General features: G+C 42.3%; 1 protein-coding gene across 7 annotated transcripts in view; it reads right to left on the reverse strand.

The window, feature by feature from the left end:
* Positions 1–19,324, reverse strand: part of EXOC6 (exocyst complex component 6) — a 458,527-nt gene that overhangs the window by 297,840 nt on the left and 141,363 nt on the right. For all 7 annotated transcript variants that reach the window (XM_077455211.1, XM_077455209.1, XM_077455210.1 and 4 more), the window contains exons 3-4: positions 13,085–13,132; positions 4,149–4,239 (exon numbers count right to left, since the gene is read on the reverse strand). In XM_077455211.1, coding sequence (XP_077311337.1) covers positions 4,149–4,239; positions 13,085–13,132 — 139 coding nt within the window. The remainder of the gene's footprint in view (positions 1–4,148; positions 4,240–13,084; positions 13,133–19,324) is intronic.

Raw genomic sequence — 19,324 nt, forward strand, 5'->3', positions numbered from 1 at the left:
GATGAAGTCTCGCACCTTTCCTGGGCCCTACAGTTGTCAGGCCTCAATATCATATAGCCATTATGGTCAATTTTGGAGAACAAATTTCGGGCTAGTTTTTTTCCTCCAACATCTCTGCAAGACTGGAACGATTTTTGCATGAAGAGTGGTATCAGATTACATTATCCACCATTCAAGACTTATATTTGTCAATCCTCAGGAGAATTCAAGTAATCTTGGATGCCAAAGACGGTCCAACACCATATTAGGCAATGATTTTGTTCTTTTACCTGGTGTTTCTATATTTTTGTCCAACCCCTGTATGTTCCTCAGTGAGCAACAAGAAATGGATTTTATGATAAGTACAAAAGTTCAAATTTTTTATTTTTTTTTGTTCTGTGCCACAGGATTCAGAGACTGGGACATTCAAAGGCAGTAGAACTGATGGGTGGGCAATAGTAACAAAACACTAAGGCCGCGTACACACGCGCGGACTGTTCGCCCAACTTTGTCCGTCCAACAGTTTCGGCAAACAGTCCGCTCAAACTTAGCATGGACGGACATGGCCACACACGACGGACGAACAGTTTGCTGAAACCGTGCGCGATGACGTGAACGGCACGTACGACGGGACGAAAAATACGACGTCCTATACACTGCATTATAGCTTTCGGCGTGAAAATCCTTTCTGAGCATGCGCGCAACTTGTTTGACGAACAAGCCTACACACGGGCGGACTGTTCGCTCAAACAAGGTTTCAGCGGACAGTTTTTCGGAATTTCCGAAAAACCTTGTCCGTCCAACTGTCCGCTGAAACTGTCCGCTGAAAGCCCACACACGAGCGGACTGTCCGCCCAAACACTGTTCAGCGGACAAAGTTGGGCGAACAGTCCGCCCGTGTGTACGCGGCCTTACAAGCCAAAATAATTTAAAAGAAACTGATCTAGGGATGCCTGTAGCTCACAGAGCTGCCTAAAATTCCTCATGCCTTAGCTGGAATCAGTTAAGACCTGAATATCTGTCTGGTAGAACATAGAGAACATGTGAACAGAGGAACAGGTGACTGCTTTACAAATTTGGAAAACAGTGACCTGATGCCGAAAAGCCAAAGAGGCACTCACAGATCTAATAGATGTGCCTTGACAGAAAAGGTTGGAACCCGATCCTTTGGCACATAAGCTTGAATGAGGATCTGACACCAAGAAATGGTGGACAAGAAACTGGTTCCCTGTTGGGGGGCCCATCAGGAATGCAAAAAAAAGAGAATCAGTTTTTTTATAACGGAAATAGTGGCTGTGAAGAAAACTTGCACATCATGATTTATATCCAATGAAGATAAGATGAATGGAAGAAAAATGTACTTGACGAGGAGAAAGGCTAGAAAATTTACAATGGGTGATATCTAACTGCTTCTAAAATTCTGTTCACGTTGTTACCTGTAACATTCATAATAGGTTGACAAGGACCTTATTATACACTGAATTCCCTTTCCCTTGCTGGCACTTACCTTTTTTGATAATTGATTATGAAATTACCCTTAACGTTGAACTAAAATGACAAATTACCCCTGTTAGGTCAAATCTTACTCATAGAGTTGAACTATGTTATTTCAGAGCCATTGTTTTTCGTTTTTAAAGATTCTTTAACAACTGGGTTAGTACCACTGGACTGTCGTAAGGGTCCTTTCACAGGGACGTGTCCATGTACGGGTTCAGCTTTGCTCAGCGGGGGATCGCTCTGTCGATCCCCGCTGAGCAGGCAGATGAAAGGTCTGTCTCTGCACGATATTCAGGGACCGACCTGTCAGAGCACCGCTCTCCTCTATGGAGATTGGATGAAGACAGACGTAGAGTCTGTTTTCATCTGATCTGCAGACGGATGGAAAATAGGGTTTTCTTCCATCACACTTTAGTGGATCGGAGCAGGTCGGATGTCAGTGAACATGTCACCGCTGACATCCGTCGTTCCACAGACCTGTATGGAGCGTCCGTTCAGGTCCACCTAAAAAACTGACAGGCGGACCTGAACGGTTTGCCCTTGTGAAAGGGGCCTTAAGCCAATGTAGTGCCTATATTTAAAATGGAATCAAAGTTATTATCAAGTAATTATAGACCAGTTATTTTAAAGTGGTTGTAAAGGCTAAAGTCTTTTTTTACCTTAATGAAGTCAATGCAATAAGCTTTTTTGTGCAGCGCACCCCCTTATGTAGATAATTACCTGAGCCTGATCTCAATCAGGCTCTGCTCTCTCTCTCTGCTCACTGGAATCAGTGACAGCAGCAGCAGCCATTGGCTCAAATTCAGGGACGAGGGAGTGGGGGGGAGGGGGGGCAGAGTGGAGCCCATGTGATCTTATGAAGGGAAATGCACTACGTTTGGGACCTGCTTTTGGGGTGTCTTTAACTTTCCTTTTATTTCCTTTCCTTTCACCAAGATTGTATGATCTTTGGTCTGCCTTAGCCCTCAGCATTAACTCTTTCCACAATAAACTGACAGAAAATAGGAATAATAAGGGCACGCAAATGTCTTAATAGCTAAGTAGTTCCTGATGTTTAGTTCACACAGTCTACTTACAAAGAAAGTCTTCAGAGACTGGGTCACAATAGATGCTGTGCCATGGCTTTGGACCCGGAAACTATTGCCAGACACTGTTTTTTTTTCTTTCCTGTGCCCAAATCCTCCTATTGGCAGCATTATAACCCGAATGTCTCTGACTCATAGGTCCTTCAGTGAACAAAAAGAAAATGTGAATTCCACGTATCAGGTCCCCATGCCTCCAAGGCCCCTTTTCCACACTGCCAGGAGTCCGTTGCCTCAGCGGTTAATCTGCCTGCTGATCCCCGCCGAGCAGATGGATGGCAGGTCTATTCTGCTTATGCAGAGTGGACAAAGACATAGCCTACTCTCCTCTAAAGGCAGTCCAATGTAAATGGATTGCCTGTCCGTTTACACCCGACTGATCCGATCTGCTATATATGGATGGCAAATTGATCCCCATCTGTCTGTTTTTAACAGATTTGATCTTATCAGATGTCGGTGGGTGTAAACAGACATATGTCCATTTAAATCCGCTACTCCATAGAGGAGAATGGAGGGTCTGATCGGGCCCACCTGAAAAACTGACAGACGGACCCTATTGGTCCCCCTGTGTAAACGCCCAACAAATGCATGAAAAAAAGGACAAATAGAACGCCCGTGTGAAAGGGGCCTAACAATCAAACCATGAGGAAGCATGTCATAACAGAACGAGGCTGAATCAGGAACAATAAAAACGTCTTCATGCTTCAAGACTGGCGATGCAACATTGTAATGAGACATTTTCTACAACATAATTCTAGCTATATATTGGAAGGGATTTGTCATAAATGAGCACCACCCTGGTTTCAATATTGCTTTGTTAGGATGACAGTATTTTGGTCTATAACTGTACTGTTGTGGGTCTCTTACTAGACTCTGCTACTACACCACGATTTGTTTACAGCAACTGTGGGAGTCAGTTTTATTTTGTATCACTGAATTACTTGAGGAAATAGTTTGCGAGTAACTTTAGCATGGTTTGTTATCAGTGATTTCATCTGGAGCTACAAAAAGTATTGCCAGAGCAAAAGTAAGTTAGGCTGATAAATGCAATAGGACAATTTGAACAATGACCAAACATAATGTAAGATGTACTCAATTTCCAGCAAAAATAACTGTTCAATTTGTCTTAAACCAAAAACATTTGTCTTAAACCAAAAACATTATGTATTGTTCATGTAGGACCAAAACAGCCTAATCATCTATCCCATCTGCATTTTGTATTAGCTCCGTGCAACTGGACAAAGAATGAACCTATGCATCCAAAGATATCCCACATCACATTATACAGTATAAATTCAGAACAAATTACATTTGTTAAGTGTTCTTATCAGTAAAAGTTAACAGCTGTTTTGTTTTTTTATAGGGAGATTCACCAACTTTTTGTATTTTTCCAATCATGCAATAAATCTGGATTTACACAATTCTTTTTTGATGACTTCAAATATACACTATTGAGTCATCCAGACTTGTCTTCTATACAAGCTAATTGCTGACCTTTTAGCTCATTTATAATACTCAGTAAAAAATCATGGGACCCGTCCAATAATGTCAGAAACGTACAGTAATATAGTAGTACAGAATATTACTCACCCGGAAGGCACAGCTGCAGCCTATCAACCACAGTTGCAATATTTCTCTGCTGTATTCTGCATCTAATGATATCTTCTGTCTTAGCAATGACCTGGTATATATATAAATCCATGTTATAATAAAAGACATTATTGGAGAACATTACCTTCTAAATAAAATAGGTAGCAAAGTGGTTTATTAGCTATTTGTGCTACCATGCAGAGCTTGGATCCAGAGAGGATCAGCACACATTTTATGCACCTGTTTAACTGTTGAAAGTACATTAGATGAGTGATCAAATAAACAGATTCCCAGGAAGAAAATAAGAGGAAAGTGGCAAATAAAAAATATTTTGTACTTAACTACTTCAATACCGGGCACTTACCCCCCTTCCTGCCTAAGCCAATTTTCAGCTTTCTGCGCTGCCGCTGTTTAAATGACAATTGCGCGGTCATGCAACATTGTACCCAAACAGGATTTTTATCATTTTGTTCCCATAATTAAAGCTTTCTTTTGGTAGTATTTCATCACCTCTGCGTTTTAAATTTTTTGCTAAACAAAAAAAAGACCGAAAATTTTGAAAAAAATAAAAGTTTTGCTTTTGTTTCTGTTATAAAATGTTTATAAAATTATTTGTAAATAAGTACGTTTTCTCCTTCACTGATGGGCACTGATAAGGCGGCACCGATGAGGTGGCACCAATGAGCAGGCAATGACGGGCACCAACAATGGGCACTGATAGGCGGCACTGATATTGAGCACAGATGGGCGTTGATAGGCGGCACTGATGGGCACTCATGGGTGGCACTGTTAGGCAGCACAGATGGGCACTGATAAGTGGCACTGATGGGCACTGATAGGCATCCCCGGTGGCACTGGCAGTGGTAGGCATTGTGAGTGGGCACTGACTGGCAGCTGCCCGGGCACTAATGTGCAGCTGCTCGGGCCCAGATTTGCATTTCCCTGGTGGTCTGGGGGGGACATACCTGTTGGTGCAGTGTGGATGGCCATCCTGGTGGTCCTGGGTGAGATAAAAGGGGGGGCTGCGCTGATAAACAATCAGCACAGACCCCCCTGTCAGGAGAGCAGCTATCGGCTCTTCTCTACTTGCGTCTGTCAGGCGCGAGTGAGGAAAAGCCGATCAATGGCTCTTCCTGTTTACATCGTGATCAGCCATGACTGGACACAGCTGATCACATGGTAAAGAGCCTCCGTCGGAGGCTCTTTACCAAGATCGGTGTAGCGGAGTGTCAGACTGACACACCGCACCACCGATCGCCGTGATGCGCACCCCCACCGGAGTGCGGCGGCTGTTATCCTGCCAGACTTCATATGACGCTCAGTCAGCATAACTGAATCACCGCCCGGCCATCATTTTGCTATAGGGTGGGTGGGAAGTGGTTAAAATAAAAAATAATTAATGGAGTCCATTGAGGACAGGATTGTATAGTAGTCTACAGAATGCTAAACCAGCCCCCTCACAACCCTGCCTTTAATGGTCATGCCTTCGTTTTGTAACCAAGCATTACATAAGACTAAAAACACAGATGGGCAGGACCTCAATAGATTACAAGAAATATATTTTATTGTACAAAAGTCTTATTTTCTTTATCAGCCATTGAGGGATTGTAGAATAGTCTTTGAAATCCATCGTGCCCAAAAGCAATCCAACTAATGGAGCGTACACATGATCGAACTTTCCAGCAGACCAGAGTCCGTCGGAAAATTCGATCATGTGTGGGCTCCAGTGGACTTTTTCTTCCCAAAAGTCCGGCGGAACCTAGAAATAAGACTGGCTTCAAATTTGTCCGCCGGACTCGGCTTTTAGAGGACAATCCGTTCGTCTGTGTGCTAGTCCAACGGGCTAAAACCGACGCTAAGGCAGCTATTGGCTACTGGCTATGAACTTCCTTATTCTGCGTCATCACGTTAGAATCCATCGGACTTTTGGAGTGATCGTGTGTGGCCAAGTCCGTTAGCTTGAAAGTCCAGCAGGCCTCAGCTGCATAGTCCGTCGGATTGTCTGCCGGGCCAAGTCTGTTGAAAAGTCCGGTTGTGTGTACACGACACAAGAGGTGGGCAAAGCCACTGTGGAATTTAACTAGCATTGATGCCTAAATGAAGGCTTGGTAAATAACAATGTACTTATAGCATGTCCTAACCCACGTGTCGGTGTCCCTTCCCCTGAATTTTTCATTGAGATCAGTATCACAACCCATCAGTCCACCCACTTGTGCTTATAAATCCTAGACTTTGACCTTTCCCTTGGCCTACACATCTAATCATTGTCCAAACATTGCTGCCCTAACCTATGTTACATTTCCAAAATCTCCCCCCTTTATAACAAATACCACAACATGGCCAATTCACTTCCTGGTTATCTGTTATATTTTGTACCATTCACCCCCCTCTTTTATGGCCCGTAATGCTTTTGAAGCGGTCGTATATATCTGATCGTTAGCACAGAGCTTTCGAGAGCCGATCACAACAGTGCATCTGCTATTATACGATGGGACAAGCACGAAAACTATTTGTGTACAACACTAGATCGCACAATTTTTGTTTAATCGCTACAGTTGTCGTTCGAAAATAATACAAACACACTACAACATATTACATCCCTTCCAAATTTATATTCTGTCAAGAATTTTCTTAACCTTAGTAAACTCTTCATTTTGGATTTGAGATTAGCATGCAAAAAGAAAAAAAACAATCATTCGTCCGATAATCTGATTGTGTGTACCAGGCATTAGATTGTAAACTCATGAGTAGGACCCTCCTAATCCTCTAATGAATTATATTGTAACTGTACTGACTTACTTTTTTTTTTAAAGTGCTGCACAAACTGTATAATAAATAATTTACCTTAAAGTGATTCTAAACATATTACTTAATAAAAATAAACATGTTATATTTACCTGCTCTGTGCAATGGTTCTGTACAGAGCAGCCACGATCCTCTTCTTTGAGTTGCCCGCCGGTGGTCCTGGCTCCTCCCCTCTGCCAAGTGTCCCCAATAGCAAGCCTCTTGCTATGGGGGTACTCGAGCATGCTCCTGTGAATGGACATTGTCCATTTACACACAGAACGTATATTGGTCTTGCCCCAACTCTCTCCTTCTTTGGCCCATGCTGCTGTGTGAGCCAATGAGGAGAGAGAGACCAGAGAGAGCCGCTGCTTTCATGCATATCGCTGGATCAAGATGGGGCTCTGGTAAGTAAAGGCAGGGGCTGGGGGGAGCTACGCTCATAAGGCTTTCTACCTTAATGATATAGAATACATTAAGGTAAAAAAAAAACTTCTGCCTCTAGAACCACTTTGGTTAATATGGTTACACCTATATTTCCCTTAGACAGTAAATTAACTTATACTAGATGTTAAGGTTTTCAACAAATGTAGTTGTGGTGGCCTAAGCCTACTAAACACACCAAATCTTTGACTTCAGAGCAAGGAAGCTAGGACAAGCACGATATGTCCATGAAAATATAAACCAACTAGATAACAGTTAGAAATCAACCCTTGACATTGGGAAAAGGGAGGTCCATAATAATAAGGGATCTTCCCAGAAAGGAAATAACCTGTACGTGAAATACGCTTGCATATAAGAGCTCTTTAAAAAGAATATTAAAATCGAGAGAGAACGTAAGAACAGAAGGATATGTAAAGCACTGCGTAAATCAATGGAGTTAAAGACGAAACTGAAATAAATAAATAAAAAGTCGCCCATAATCCTTAAAAAGGAGGGAGTGATGTGTTAAACAACACCTAAATTAGGCAGGGGAGAAGTTAAATTGTAATGCCAATAGGCGAACAAAAGTAACAGAAGGATGTGAATTTATCCCTGCTATTTAAATCCAAAACAGTTTGAGAAATGTGATGCTATATCACCTAACCAAGTAGAAGATATGAGGGGTGTTCATGTCAAACCAGGACTTTTAATTTTATAGGTATAAAAAGGTATACCAGCGTGGCAGTACTACACGCAGTAGTAAGTGGCAAGTGTGTCCTATCACTGATAGGCGACGCACTTGTCGTGGACCAGTCCAGAGACTATTAATCAACATGGCAGATAACCGTGTTAGTGCGTGCATGGACCAGAGTGTGTCGATGAAGTTTCTTGTGAACAAAGGTATAAAACCCACAGATATCAACAGAAGACTTCAAGCACAGTACAGTGATGAGACGCTCAGCCGCAGTAAGACATTTGAATGGTGTAAATGTTTTAAAGATGGCCGTACGTCCATCAGTGACGATCCTGGCCATGGTGGTTCCCAGCCCACAGCAGTCATTCCTGTGAACATTCAGCACGTGGAATGCCGGATCCTGGATAATCGATGCATAACCTGTTGTAAAATTGCACAAGAGACAAGACTTTCTGTAGGAATGGTGAACACAATCATTCACGAACATTTGTATTTTTGAAACGTTAGCGAATGCTGGAGACCATGACGGCTTTCCGTTTTTGACCGGCACAAAAGAGTTGAAGTCTGCATTGCGTTGAAGGAGCGTTTTGACAGGGAAGGCCAGGATTTTCTGTATCGGATATATACACGTGACCAAACCTGGGCACATCATTTCACTCCAGAATCAAAACAAGGATCAAAGCAGTAGAAGCGTGCAGATTCGCCACCACCAAAAAAATTTTGAACAATTGCATCTGCAAGTAAAGTGATCGCAAACAGTTTCTGGGACAAACATGGCATTATTCATGTGGTGCCACTATCAACAGTGACCTGGTTTGATCACTAAGGGTGTCTGATTTCTCCGACACACAAGTTTCACCGCACTACGTGCACATTACAGCAACTTGGTAGGGAGGTATTGCCACATGCCCCTTAAAGCCCAGACCTTGCTCTGAGTGATTTACACGTTTGAACCCCTAAAAGAGTTCCTCGGAGGTCAGCATTTCAGCAATGACGATGAAGTGAAGCAGGCTGTCCTGATGGTTCAGGCATACTGACAAATCTTTCTATGCCCAAGCTTTCCAGGCATTAGTTAAAGTGGTTGTAAACCCTTACAAATCACGTTGACCTACAGGTAAGCCTAGATTAAGGCTTACCTGTAGGTCCAAGAAATATCTCCTAAACCTACATGGTTTAGGAGATATTTACAAAAAGACAAGCACCGCTGTCTATGGAGCATGCACACTGGGCATGCCACTACTAACGGCGATATGCCATTAGTGGCGGCTCCCTTGCGCATGCGCAGGAGTGACATCATCGCTGCTCCGGCACTGTGAGTGGCCGGAGCAGCGTTACCCGGAAAAGAAGATGGACCCTGTGCTCCGTGCTACAGGGGACACCGGTGACGTCGCTGGCTCCTGTGTCAGGTAAGTGACACATAATGGGCTACTATGTGATGCATATTAGCCCGTTATGCTTTACCTTTGCAGGGAGACAAAGAGGAAGTAAACCCATCAGGGTTTACTTCCTCTTTAAGGACAAGGAATTTTCTGACACTTGTTTACAAGTTGAAATTAGCATTTTTTTGCTAGAAAATTTGTTAGAACCCCAAACAACATATATACAGTGTGTATATATATATATATATATATATATATATATATATATATAAAGAGGGCAAATTTGGGACTTTAAATGAAGCACACGGCTATCATATGGCTGCGTGCTTCATTTAAAGTCCCAAATTTCTGCTCTTTTTTACATTGTACAAGGGATGTTGGCATATGACACTACCCAATCACTGCCCAATTTAAAGTCCCCTCTACCCCGCCTTTCTTAAACATTATATATATATATATATATATATATATATATTTTTTTTTTTTTTTTTTCTTTTTTTTTAGCTGGTGCTAGAATTATTGCTCTCACTCTAACGATCGCGATAATATCTCACGTGTGGTTTGAACACCAATTACATATGTGGGTGCGACATATGTATGCGTTTGCGCATGAGCTCGGAGGGACGGGGAGCTTTAAAAAAAAATATTATTTAACTTTTTATTTTTTTACACTGTCCCTTTATATATTTTAAGATAAGAAGGAATGTAAACATCCTTTGTAATCAAAATAACCATGACAAGTCCTCTTTATTGTGAGATCTGGAGTCAAAAAGACCCCAGATCTCACATTTACACTTAAAAGCAAAAAATATTTGTAAAAAATTTAATTTTCCATGTATAAAAAAAAAAACAGTCCCTTTAAGGCCGGTAAGGTGGAAGTGACGTCAGACGTCGCTCCGGTCCTCCAAAGGCACAAAGTCTATTGGAGGCCATCTTGCCCTCACTCAACTTCCTACCCATTGCTCCAGGGGATCAAATAATTTCCCCCTTTACCTATGGCTCCTATGGTGGGGGGAGAATGGAGAGGGGGCCAAATTTCCGGCTCACTTCTCCATGGTGAACTGAGTCGGAAGTGGGAGCGAGTACCGGTCAAAACCAGGTAACTGGAGGAGGCACACAAGCTTCCCCTTTTGGGTGGAGCTTCGCTTTAAATAAAAGCTGATCATTCTACTGTAAACTCTCCTGCCAGCGATCAATCGATTATCTCATTTCTGGAACTGATATATCTTGCAAGAGATGTTCTTTTGAAAAGCAACAGACTTACTGGCCAGATCACTATAAGAAAATAGAAGAAAAAAAGTCTAAAAAAGAAAATGAATGCAGACATCACATCTAAGAATTTGTAAGCCGCAATATAATAAATGGTTGCTTTTGGGTTTAATACCGCTTTAATTAAACGCTTCAAAATACAATAAAGCCTTCATAATGAAATGACAAGGGCACTGCCTAACTTGCCCTTTTGCAATAAATCCTTTGCTGAAAAAATGGCAGATGCAATCTTATCACATGCAGATGAAACTATGGGGCGTATTTCAAACGGCCACACAAATCTGGGTTCATAGGAGACATAAAAGATGGTTGGGTGAGAGAACAGAAGGGAAATCAGAAGGGAAATCAGGCTTAGTTTTGGGTCCAGATTAGGGCTGAAACAACTAATCAATTAATTGACAATAAATCAATTATGAAAAAAGTTTTCAACTATTTTCATAATCGATTAATTGGCCAGCCGATTAGTTGGTCTGCATACAGAATGCATTATTTGTTTACATATCAGAAAATACAGTGCAGCACACATACAGCTCAGTACACCATCCATACATGTCAGTGAGTGCCTGAGAAGCAATGCCTCATGGGACATGTAGTCCCGGGCAGGAAATGATTGGGCCTAAAGGCAGAAATTTTCTTTACCTTGCTATAGGGACACGCTATACTAATATTTGCAGCTTGCTATTAGGACACTCTGAAGGCAGGAGGAGCCAGAAGCATCGGTGGGGGACCCCAGAAGAGAAGAATCGGGGCTGCTCTGTGCAAAACAATTACACAGAGCAGGGAAGTATAACATGTTTGTTGTTTTTAAAAAAATGACTTTAAAGCGGGAGTCCGCCGGGAGTTCCGACGTTTTTTTTTTTTTTTAAAAGCCAGCAGCTACAAATACTGCAGCTGCTGACTTTTAAAATAATGACACTTACCCGCCCAGCGCGCCCGTGATGTCGGCACCCGAAGCCGATCTCTCGATCGTCTTTCGGGTGCTGCCGCCGCCATCTTGGGTATGGGAATCAGGAAGTGGAGCCTTTCGGCTTCATTTCCCGGTTCCCTACTGCGCATGTGCGAGTCGCGCTGCGCAATAAGGATGGTCCCCGCTGTCTCTTGGATCCGTGTGTTTCCCAGCAGGCAGCGGGGGACTTTCGGAAAGGGGCGTAGATTCTGCAGAAAGGGGCATACCTTCTGCAGAATCTACGCTGGAAGTGGGTGCAGATACCTGTACTGCACAGGTATCTGCACCCCCCTCCCCCCTGAAAGGTGCCAATTGTGGTGCCGGAGGGGGGGAGGATTCCAATGAGCGGAAGGTCCACTTTAGGGTGGACCTCCGCTTTAAAGACTGTGCAGGGAAGATCAGCATCTGAACCCAGAGAAGGTGGAGGCTGATAGACTGGAGGTAATAGAAGGCATTACAGTTACATTTAAAGTAAACTTTTACATGGAGGCAAGCCACATTACGTGGAAGCAGGGCACATTACATGAGGCCAGGGCACATTATGTGGGAGCAGGGCACATTACGTGGGGGCAGGGCACATTACGTGGGGGCAGGGCCCAATTACGTGGGAGCAGGGCCCAATTACGTGGGAGCAGGGCACATTTCAAGGAGGCAGGGCACATGGGAACAGGGCACATTACAAGGAGGCAGGGCACATTAAATGCGTCCCAGTGTGAAAGGGGTCTAAATAAAAAATTTGATCTCTGAGTATGATGATATTTACCAGATTCGACCTCCAATAGTGTATACAGTATATCTTCTCTAATAGTATATACATTATACCTCTTCTGTCTGTTATTCTCTAAGTGGATTGGATTTATATTTACCACTGCATATAGATTAAAGGGGTTGTAAACCTTCCATTTTTTTCACCTTAATGCATCGAGAACGTGCTGGCTTCTCGGCCCGGTCTTTTTCGGCTCTTCATTGGATAGATTGATAGTAGCGCAGCCATTGGCTTGCGCTGCAGTCAATCAAATCCAAACGACGCGGGGCCGAGTCTGGCATTTGTTTTTTATGGATGCAAATGCTGGACTTGGAAGAACGCCAGCAAGGTAACCCCCTTGGGAAAGTGCTTCCCAGAGGGGGTTAGCTGATGCGAGGAGGAGCCAAGACAGCCGCCGGGGGACCCCAGAAGACATGGAACGGGGCCACTCTGTACAAAACGAGCTGCATAGCAGAGGTAAGTATGATATGCTTGTTATTTTTATTTTTTTAATTATGAACCTTTAGTATCACTTTAAGAATAAGTTGCTTTTTTTTAGACTTTATATATTAACTTATACACCACAGGTTTTTTAAGGTTATTATCCAATGAAATAATCGTTAGTTGCAGCCCTAGTCCAGATCTATGAAACATATCAATCCTTTATGAATAAGTAATAAAAAGTGCATTTCTTACCTCCTTCCCCGCTTCCTGAAATCCTCGGTTGGTATCAGTGACTTGGACCTTTAAAAACATGATTTTGTCTTGGTTAGAGAAATAAGCACACAGTGCTCTAATGTAACTGCTCACCCTTGTAATCAGATCATGATTCATGAGGAACTTAGAACAAAGCAGGGCAAATTCAAATTAACTCTACAGTTTGAACTTGAACTTTTAACCACAAAGGCCTTTTGTTGCCTTTAATTACTTATGACAGTTCGGACTAACAGATTCCGTGGCAAACTTCTCAAATTTACTTGGGATTTTTGAACTCTTCTTGTTCCTGTGGGTCTGTCAAACAATTCAAATCATTGACCCAATTGGCCACTGGTCCCTTTTTGATAACCTCAATGAGGTCTATGCTCCATTCATTGTCCGTGAAAGATGGCAATGGCATTTTTCTTGTAATTAAACATTCATACTTTGCTGAATGCAAACATTGGGTGGCTGATTCACATCAAAAGTGAAAATCTACAAACCCCAGCAAGATTTTTTCATGCTGCAGGTGCAGCCAGAGTGCGACCTCATATTTTCCCACATATTGAGTGACCCATTAGGTCATCGTAATAAGGAAGCGCATTCGGATGGATTCAAAATCTCATTAATTTCAGAACAATGTTGTTCAATGACCTCATTGACGCTGCGTTTTGTCCCCTGTTATCTGAATATCATTTAGATAATGGTTTGCCAATCACAGGCTCTGCTGAACTGCGCTCGACTTGTCTGCTGCCCACATTTGTGTTCTTCAGAAGTGTAAAAAGAGCTAAAAGGGTTGGTACAGTGTGACCTCTGCTGAAGCTCCTAACACTTCTCTGGAAGACGAAGCGTAATATTTCCCAAAGCTAAAACACTAAAGCACAATTACCAGCGGTATCCCACACGTAATTGAAAATCCTAGCTGGTTCCCAATGGGTACAAATGTAATTTGGCAGGGCCTGCTGGAAGGAAATGAAAAGAGAAAAAAATGTTTTGTGTGTTTTGCTAAAACTTGACAGAGACATTGATGCACCTGCAGAACAAACGTTCTTCTTGATAAAAATGGGGACTCAAGACTATTGATGTGCAGGTGTTGACCTACACAAGGGACCACCGGTGACGCAGGAGTCAACCGCACGTACGTGCAAAAAACATTGCTTGGATTGGAACAATGGAAATGATAGTGAGCTAATGAGGGTTTTATCATTACTGGGTAAGACCAGGAAAAATAGGGTTTCTGCTTACTCCGGTATACATCAGTGCCATGCAGTCAGCAGGCAATTGGCCACACAGAGCTTTCTAAGGCCATTAACTTTTTTGAAACCATCAAAGATTCTATTCATGATCCAAAATGTGTTCATTAAAGAGTGTACTCACACAAGGGTGTACATACCGTACCCAAGCGCATTTGAACCTCAAAGTCCAGGTTCCCAGGACAGTCTGTCATTAATGGGGGGGGGGACAAAAAAAAGTCTAAAGTCTAGTACACACCAGCCAAAAATCTGCGGAAATCGGCTGGTTCAGCGGGAACCGAAACAAATTAGATGCAGATGGCCACACACTCTGTAAGATTGCCAATACGGTTATGAGTAGGCACTATATTTTGCATGAAACGCATAGTAGTGCTGTGATAATTTAATTTGTCTATTTTTAATATGTATAAATAAAGTGTAGACATCCATCTCCGAGGTGAGCCGGGTAGGCCCCACTGTTTTTAGATGTTAGACAAGGCGTTACACACCTTAAGCAGTGTTTACCTATAGTTTACCATCAGCAGGAACCAGATGACTTTTGGCCCATGTCTACAGAATCCAATCTCACGACTGGCTTCTGTCGAATGGGCATGCTGAAAAAACAGAATTCGATCTGCATCTGATCAGTGTTCTCTTTGGGGGGGGGGGGGGGGGGGGGGCAGTCCCCCTGTCACAGGCACAGCAGAGAGATCATTGCACTTACATTGCTTACGTTGATACTTTAGGACAGAGAAAGGGACTGAGGACAGAGATTCTCTTTCTCTGTAGCCTCAGCTGCACTGGACAATGAATGAATGGGAAGCACTTTGTGTTCCGGGTGAATCCCAGATGGGTGGCAACCCTAACACACATTCAAGTGCCAATTTTCAAGGCTATGAACAAACAAGAGGAGAGAAGAAAGAAATTCAAGGTGCCATTCCAACCATTCCATATGTGGCCACTGAATAACGGTCAAACTTTACAAGTAGAAATGTTGCCTGAATGCTTTATCTACAGAAGGTGAAGGGGTGTTCACATAACCTAAACAAGTGTATTCCAAACCTGTTCTTAAAGCGTAACTCCACTTTTGTTGAGAAAAAAACATTCTATGTAAATTGCAAGGATTATAACAACCTTTGTTGCAGATTCCTACCTTATGTTACTCTTAAGAAATCTCTGTATGTTCCTCTGTGCTGAGTGGGTCTAATGGGAGTGGTTTCATAATTATCTATCAGCCGTGCACCTGCAGAGCACTAATGAGGAAATCTGCTGGACCTGCATCCCTTTAGAGGTGTTCCAACAGGGGGCATCTCAACAAAAATGACATTTTTGTTGCAGGGGATGCCGGAAACCTGACTTGTATCTTAGGCAGACTTCTGGATAAAATTGGTAAGTCAATCACACAAGCAGGAAATTATGTTTCTGGGGAGTGGTCAGTACACATTCTATGTACAGAACAACTCCATGTATCCATATTGTATTGCATTTACACAAAATTACAGATTGAAAAGGAAAGGTAACTTTTAATAACATTCAATTACAATATGACTCATGTCACAATTGTATATGCTATATTATTCTTTCTTGCTATTTTTTTCCCCCACAAAAGTGGAGTTATCCTTTAAGCTCCACCAACTATGGAAAGTCTGCAGTCAACTTAAAGCAGAGTTCCACCCAAAAGTGGAACTTCAGCTTTAAGGACTCCTAATCCCCTAGCATGTCACATTTGACATGTCATTTTTTTTGGTGGGGGGGCGAGTTTTGATAGATACCCAACTCCCACTTCCGCCCGCGAAGCCTAGGCAACTCCTCCTCTCCCCCTCCCTCCCTCCCTGAAATCTTCTGGGACACGTCACAGGTCCCAGAAGATTGCTCTGCCATTCAGGGCAAGCGGCATGACTCGCCCATGCGCAGTGCATACCTGGATTTGAAGCCGCAAGCTGTCATAGCCGGTGCCCGCACTAGTAATGCCGGCTCCAGAGATTGGCGGAGGAGAGAATCGAGGCGTCAGGCAGCCGCTTCGCTGGACCATGGGACAGTCGATTGTGTGTTTATTAAAAGTCAGGAGCTACATTTTTTGCAGCTGCTGACTTTTAAAAACAGAAAAAACGAGTAGAACTCCACTTTAACATGTGCAAAGACATCCATGTTAACTACTCGTGTAGCTATCCACAATACCGTACATTCATTTCTGGTAGCAGTTGAGGATACGTTTGGGATACACAACAGCTCTGCAGCAGTTAACAAGGGGGTTTGTATGCTTTTGATCCTATGATGACCAGGCTCCAATGAGTGGATGCCACGTTTAGCTTCATCTGTTTTTGTTAATTAACTTGCCTATAACTGTGATTAACTTGCCTACCTAAATAATTATTACATTGCTTTAAGGCCATATTCAGCTATTATTTTGTACGATTTTTTAACAAAAGACCTTTCTTTTTTTATACTATAGACTGACAAAAGTACTTTTTATTAAATAAGTTTATCATTATTTTATTTGATTTACTTTATATTGTTATTTAAATTCATCTATTATTGTTTTTTTATTCTGTAATTGTATGTGATAAATATAAAGTGGCTTAGCAGTTAGTACTTCTGCCCTCCCGCATGAGGGACCTTGCTTTTAATCCCAACCAAGATGCCACCTGCATAGGGTTTGAATGTTCACCCTTTTCTTGTGCGTTTCCTCTGGGTACTCCTGTTTCCTCCCACACTCAGAAGCCATGTTGGTAGGATAAATGTCTTCTGCGTAAATCAGAACTAGTATGTGTATGTATGTATGTGAGGGAGAGACCTTAGATTGTAAGCTCCTTGAGGGCAGGGACCGATGTGAATGTACAATATTTAAAGCGCTGCATAACATTTCAGCTCTATATAAATACTGTAAATAAATAAAATACAGTATTTAACAGGGTCACACTGCCATCTGCAGGTTACAGTGGCAACTGAAGGCTCGTCATTTATCATAAATAACCGTCTAACCAGCTTGTCATCAGTATTATTATTATTATACAGGATTTATACAATGCCAACATTTTGCACAGTGCTTTACAATATAAAGGGAGACAGTACAATTACAATACAGTTCAATACAGAAGGAAAAGGAGTGATCTGCTCATAAAGTATACAATCTAAAGAGAGGGGGAGATGGTATAAAAGGTAATAGTTGTGGGGGACGATGATGGGAGGTGGCTGAAGTACAGTTTTTAGGTGAAGGAAGGGTGGGCTGAATAACTTAGTTTTCAAGGACCCTCCAACGACAGGGTAGGAGCGAACCAACATAATGGGGTAGGGAGTTCCAGAGGATGGGAAAAGTTCTGGAGAAGTCCTGGAGGTGAGCGTGAGAGGAGGCGACAAGGGAGCTAGGCATAAAAATGTCTAGGGAGGAGTGGGGAGGATGATTTGGGTGATACCTGCAGATGAGGTTGATGTGGGGGGCACAGTTGTGGTTGGCTTTGTATGCTGTAGTTAGTATTTAGAATTTTATATGGTGCGTTAGTGGAAGCAAGTGAAGTTACTGGCAGAGACGGTAGCAGCCATGAATCGGTTAATAAGTTATACAAGTCTAGGAGCAGTATTCATAACACAGCCATGGCCAAACGTTTTGAGAATGATGCAAATATCACATTTTCACAAAGTCTGCTGCTTCAGTGTTTCTAGATCTTTTTATCAGATGTTACGATGGTATACTGAAGTATAATTACAAGCATTTCATAAGTGACAAAGGCTTTTATTGACACTCATATTAAAGGGGTTGTAAAACTTTGTTTGTTATTTTCTAAATAGGTTCCTTTAAGCTAGTGCATTGTTGGTTCACTTACCTTTTCCTTTGAATCTCCCTTCTAAATGTTTTTTTTATTTGTCTGAATTTCTCACTTCCTGCTTCTCCTCAGTAAACTTCTCACCATCATCCGAGCGGTGGTTAGTCAGCCAGAACAGCTTACTGAACAGCTTACTGAGGAGGAACAGGAAGTGACAAATCCAGACAAAGAAAACAAAGAGAAAAAAACATTTAGAAGGGAAATCGAAAGAAAAGGTAAGTGAACCAACAATGCACTAGCTAAAAGGAACCTAATTAGAAAATATAAAAAAACCTTTACAACCCCTTTAAGCTTATGCAAAGAGTCAATATTTGCAGTGTTGACTCTTTTTTTTTCAAATTCACTCTGGCATTCTGTCAATCAACTTCTGGGCCACATCCTGACTGATGACAGCCCATTCTTGCATAATCAACGCTTGGAGTTTGTCAGACTTTTGGGGGTGTTCTCAATGGGATTAAGGTCTGGAAAGTTTCCTGGCCATGGACCCAAAAGTTCGATGTTTTGCTCCCCAAGCCACTTAGTTATCACTTTTGAAGCTCTGGTGAACTCCATGCCCAAGAGGGTTAAGGCAGTGCTGGAAAGTAATGGTGGCCATACAAAATATTGACACTTTGGGCCCAAAATTTGGACATTTTCACGTAGGGATGTACTCACTTTTGTTGCCAGTGGTTTAGACATTAATGGCTGTGTGTTGAGTTATTTTGAGGGGACAGCAAATTTACTCTGTTATGCAAGCTGTACACTCACTACTTTACATTGTAGCAAAGTGTCATTTCTTCAGTGTTATCTTCTGTAGATAGAATAAAATATTTACAAAAATGTGAGGGGTGTACTGACTTTTGTGAGATACTGTATGTACATATTTAAACTGTTATTTTTGTTTTACCTTTCTTTAGTTACTTCCTAGTTTCCAGGCCTAGGCAAATGATACATCCCAGGAGTCTTCGGGAGAGGAGGGTTTTTTTTCCCAGCTATGCCCACCTTCCTGCATGCATGTCTGAGCTTAGGGAATATGGATTCTGGGAAGCAATTACTACATGAACCATTTGCCCTTACTCAAGATGGCCACAGCCAGAAATGCCAGGGCTGTCTATTTTTCAAAGTGTTTTCTCAGAAAAACAAAACAGTGAGACATAGATGGATGGCTGGCTGGATGAGTTTGTGGCGCCCAGATACAGTGTAGATCC

This window comes from Lithobates pipiens, unplaced genomic scaffold, assembly GCF_037356315.1.
Source record: "Lithobates pipiens isolate NorthernLeopardFrog02 unplaced genomic scaffold, aLitPip1_a1.2 Scaffold_25, whole genome shotgun sequence".
Lineage (NCBI taxonomy): Eukaryota > Metazoa > Chordata > Amphibia > Anura > Ranidae > Lithobates > Lithobates pipiens.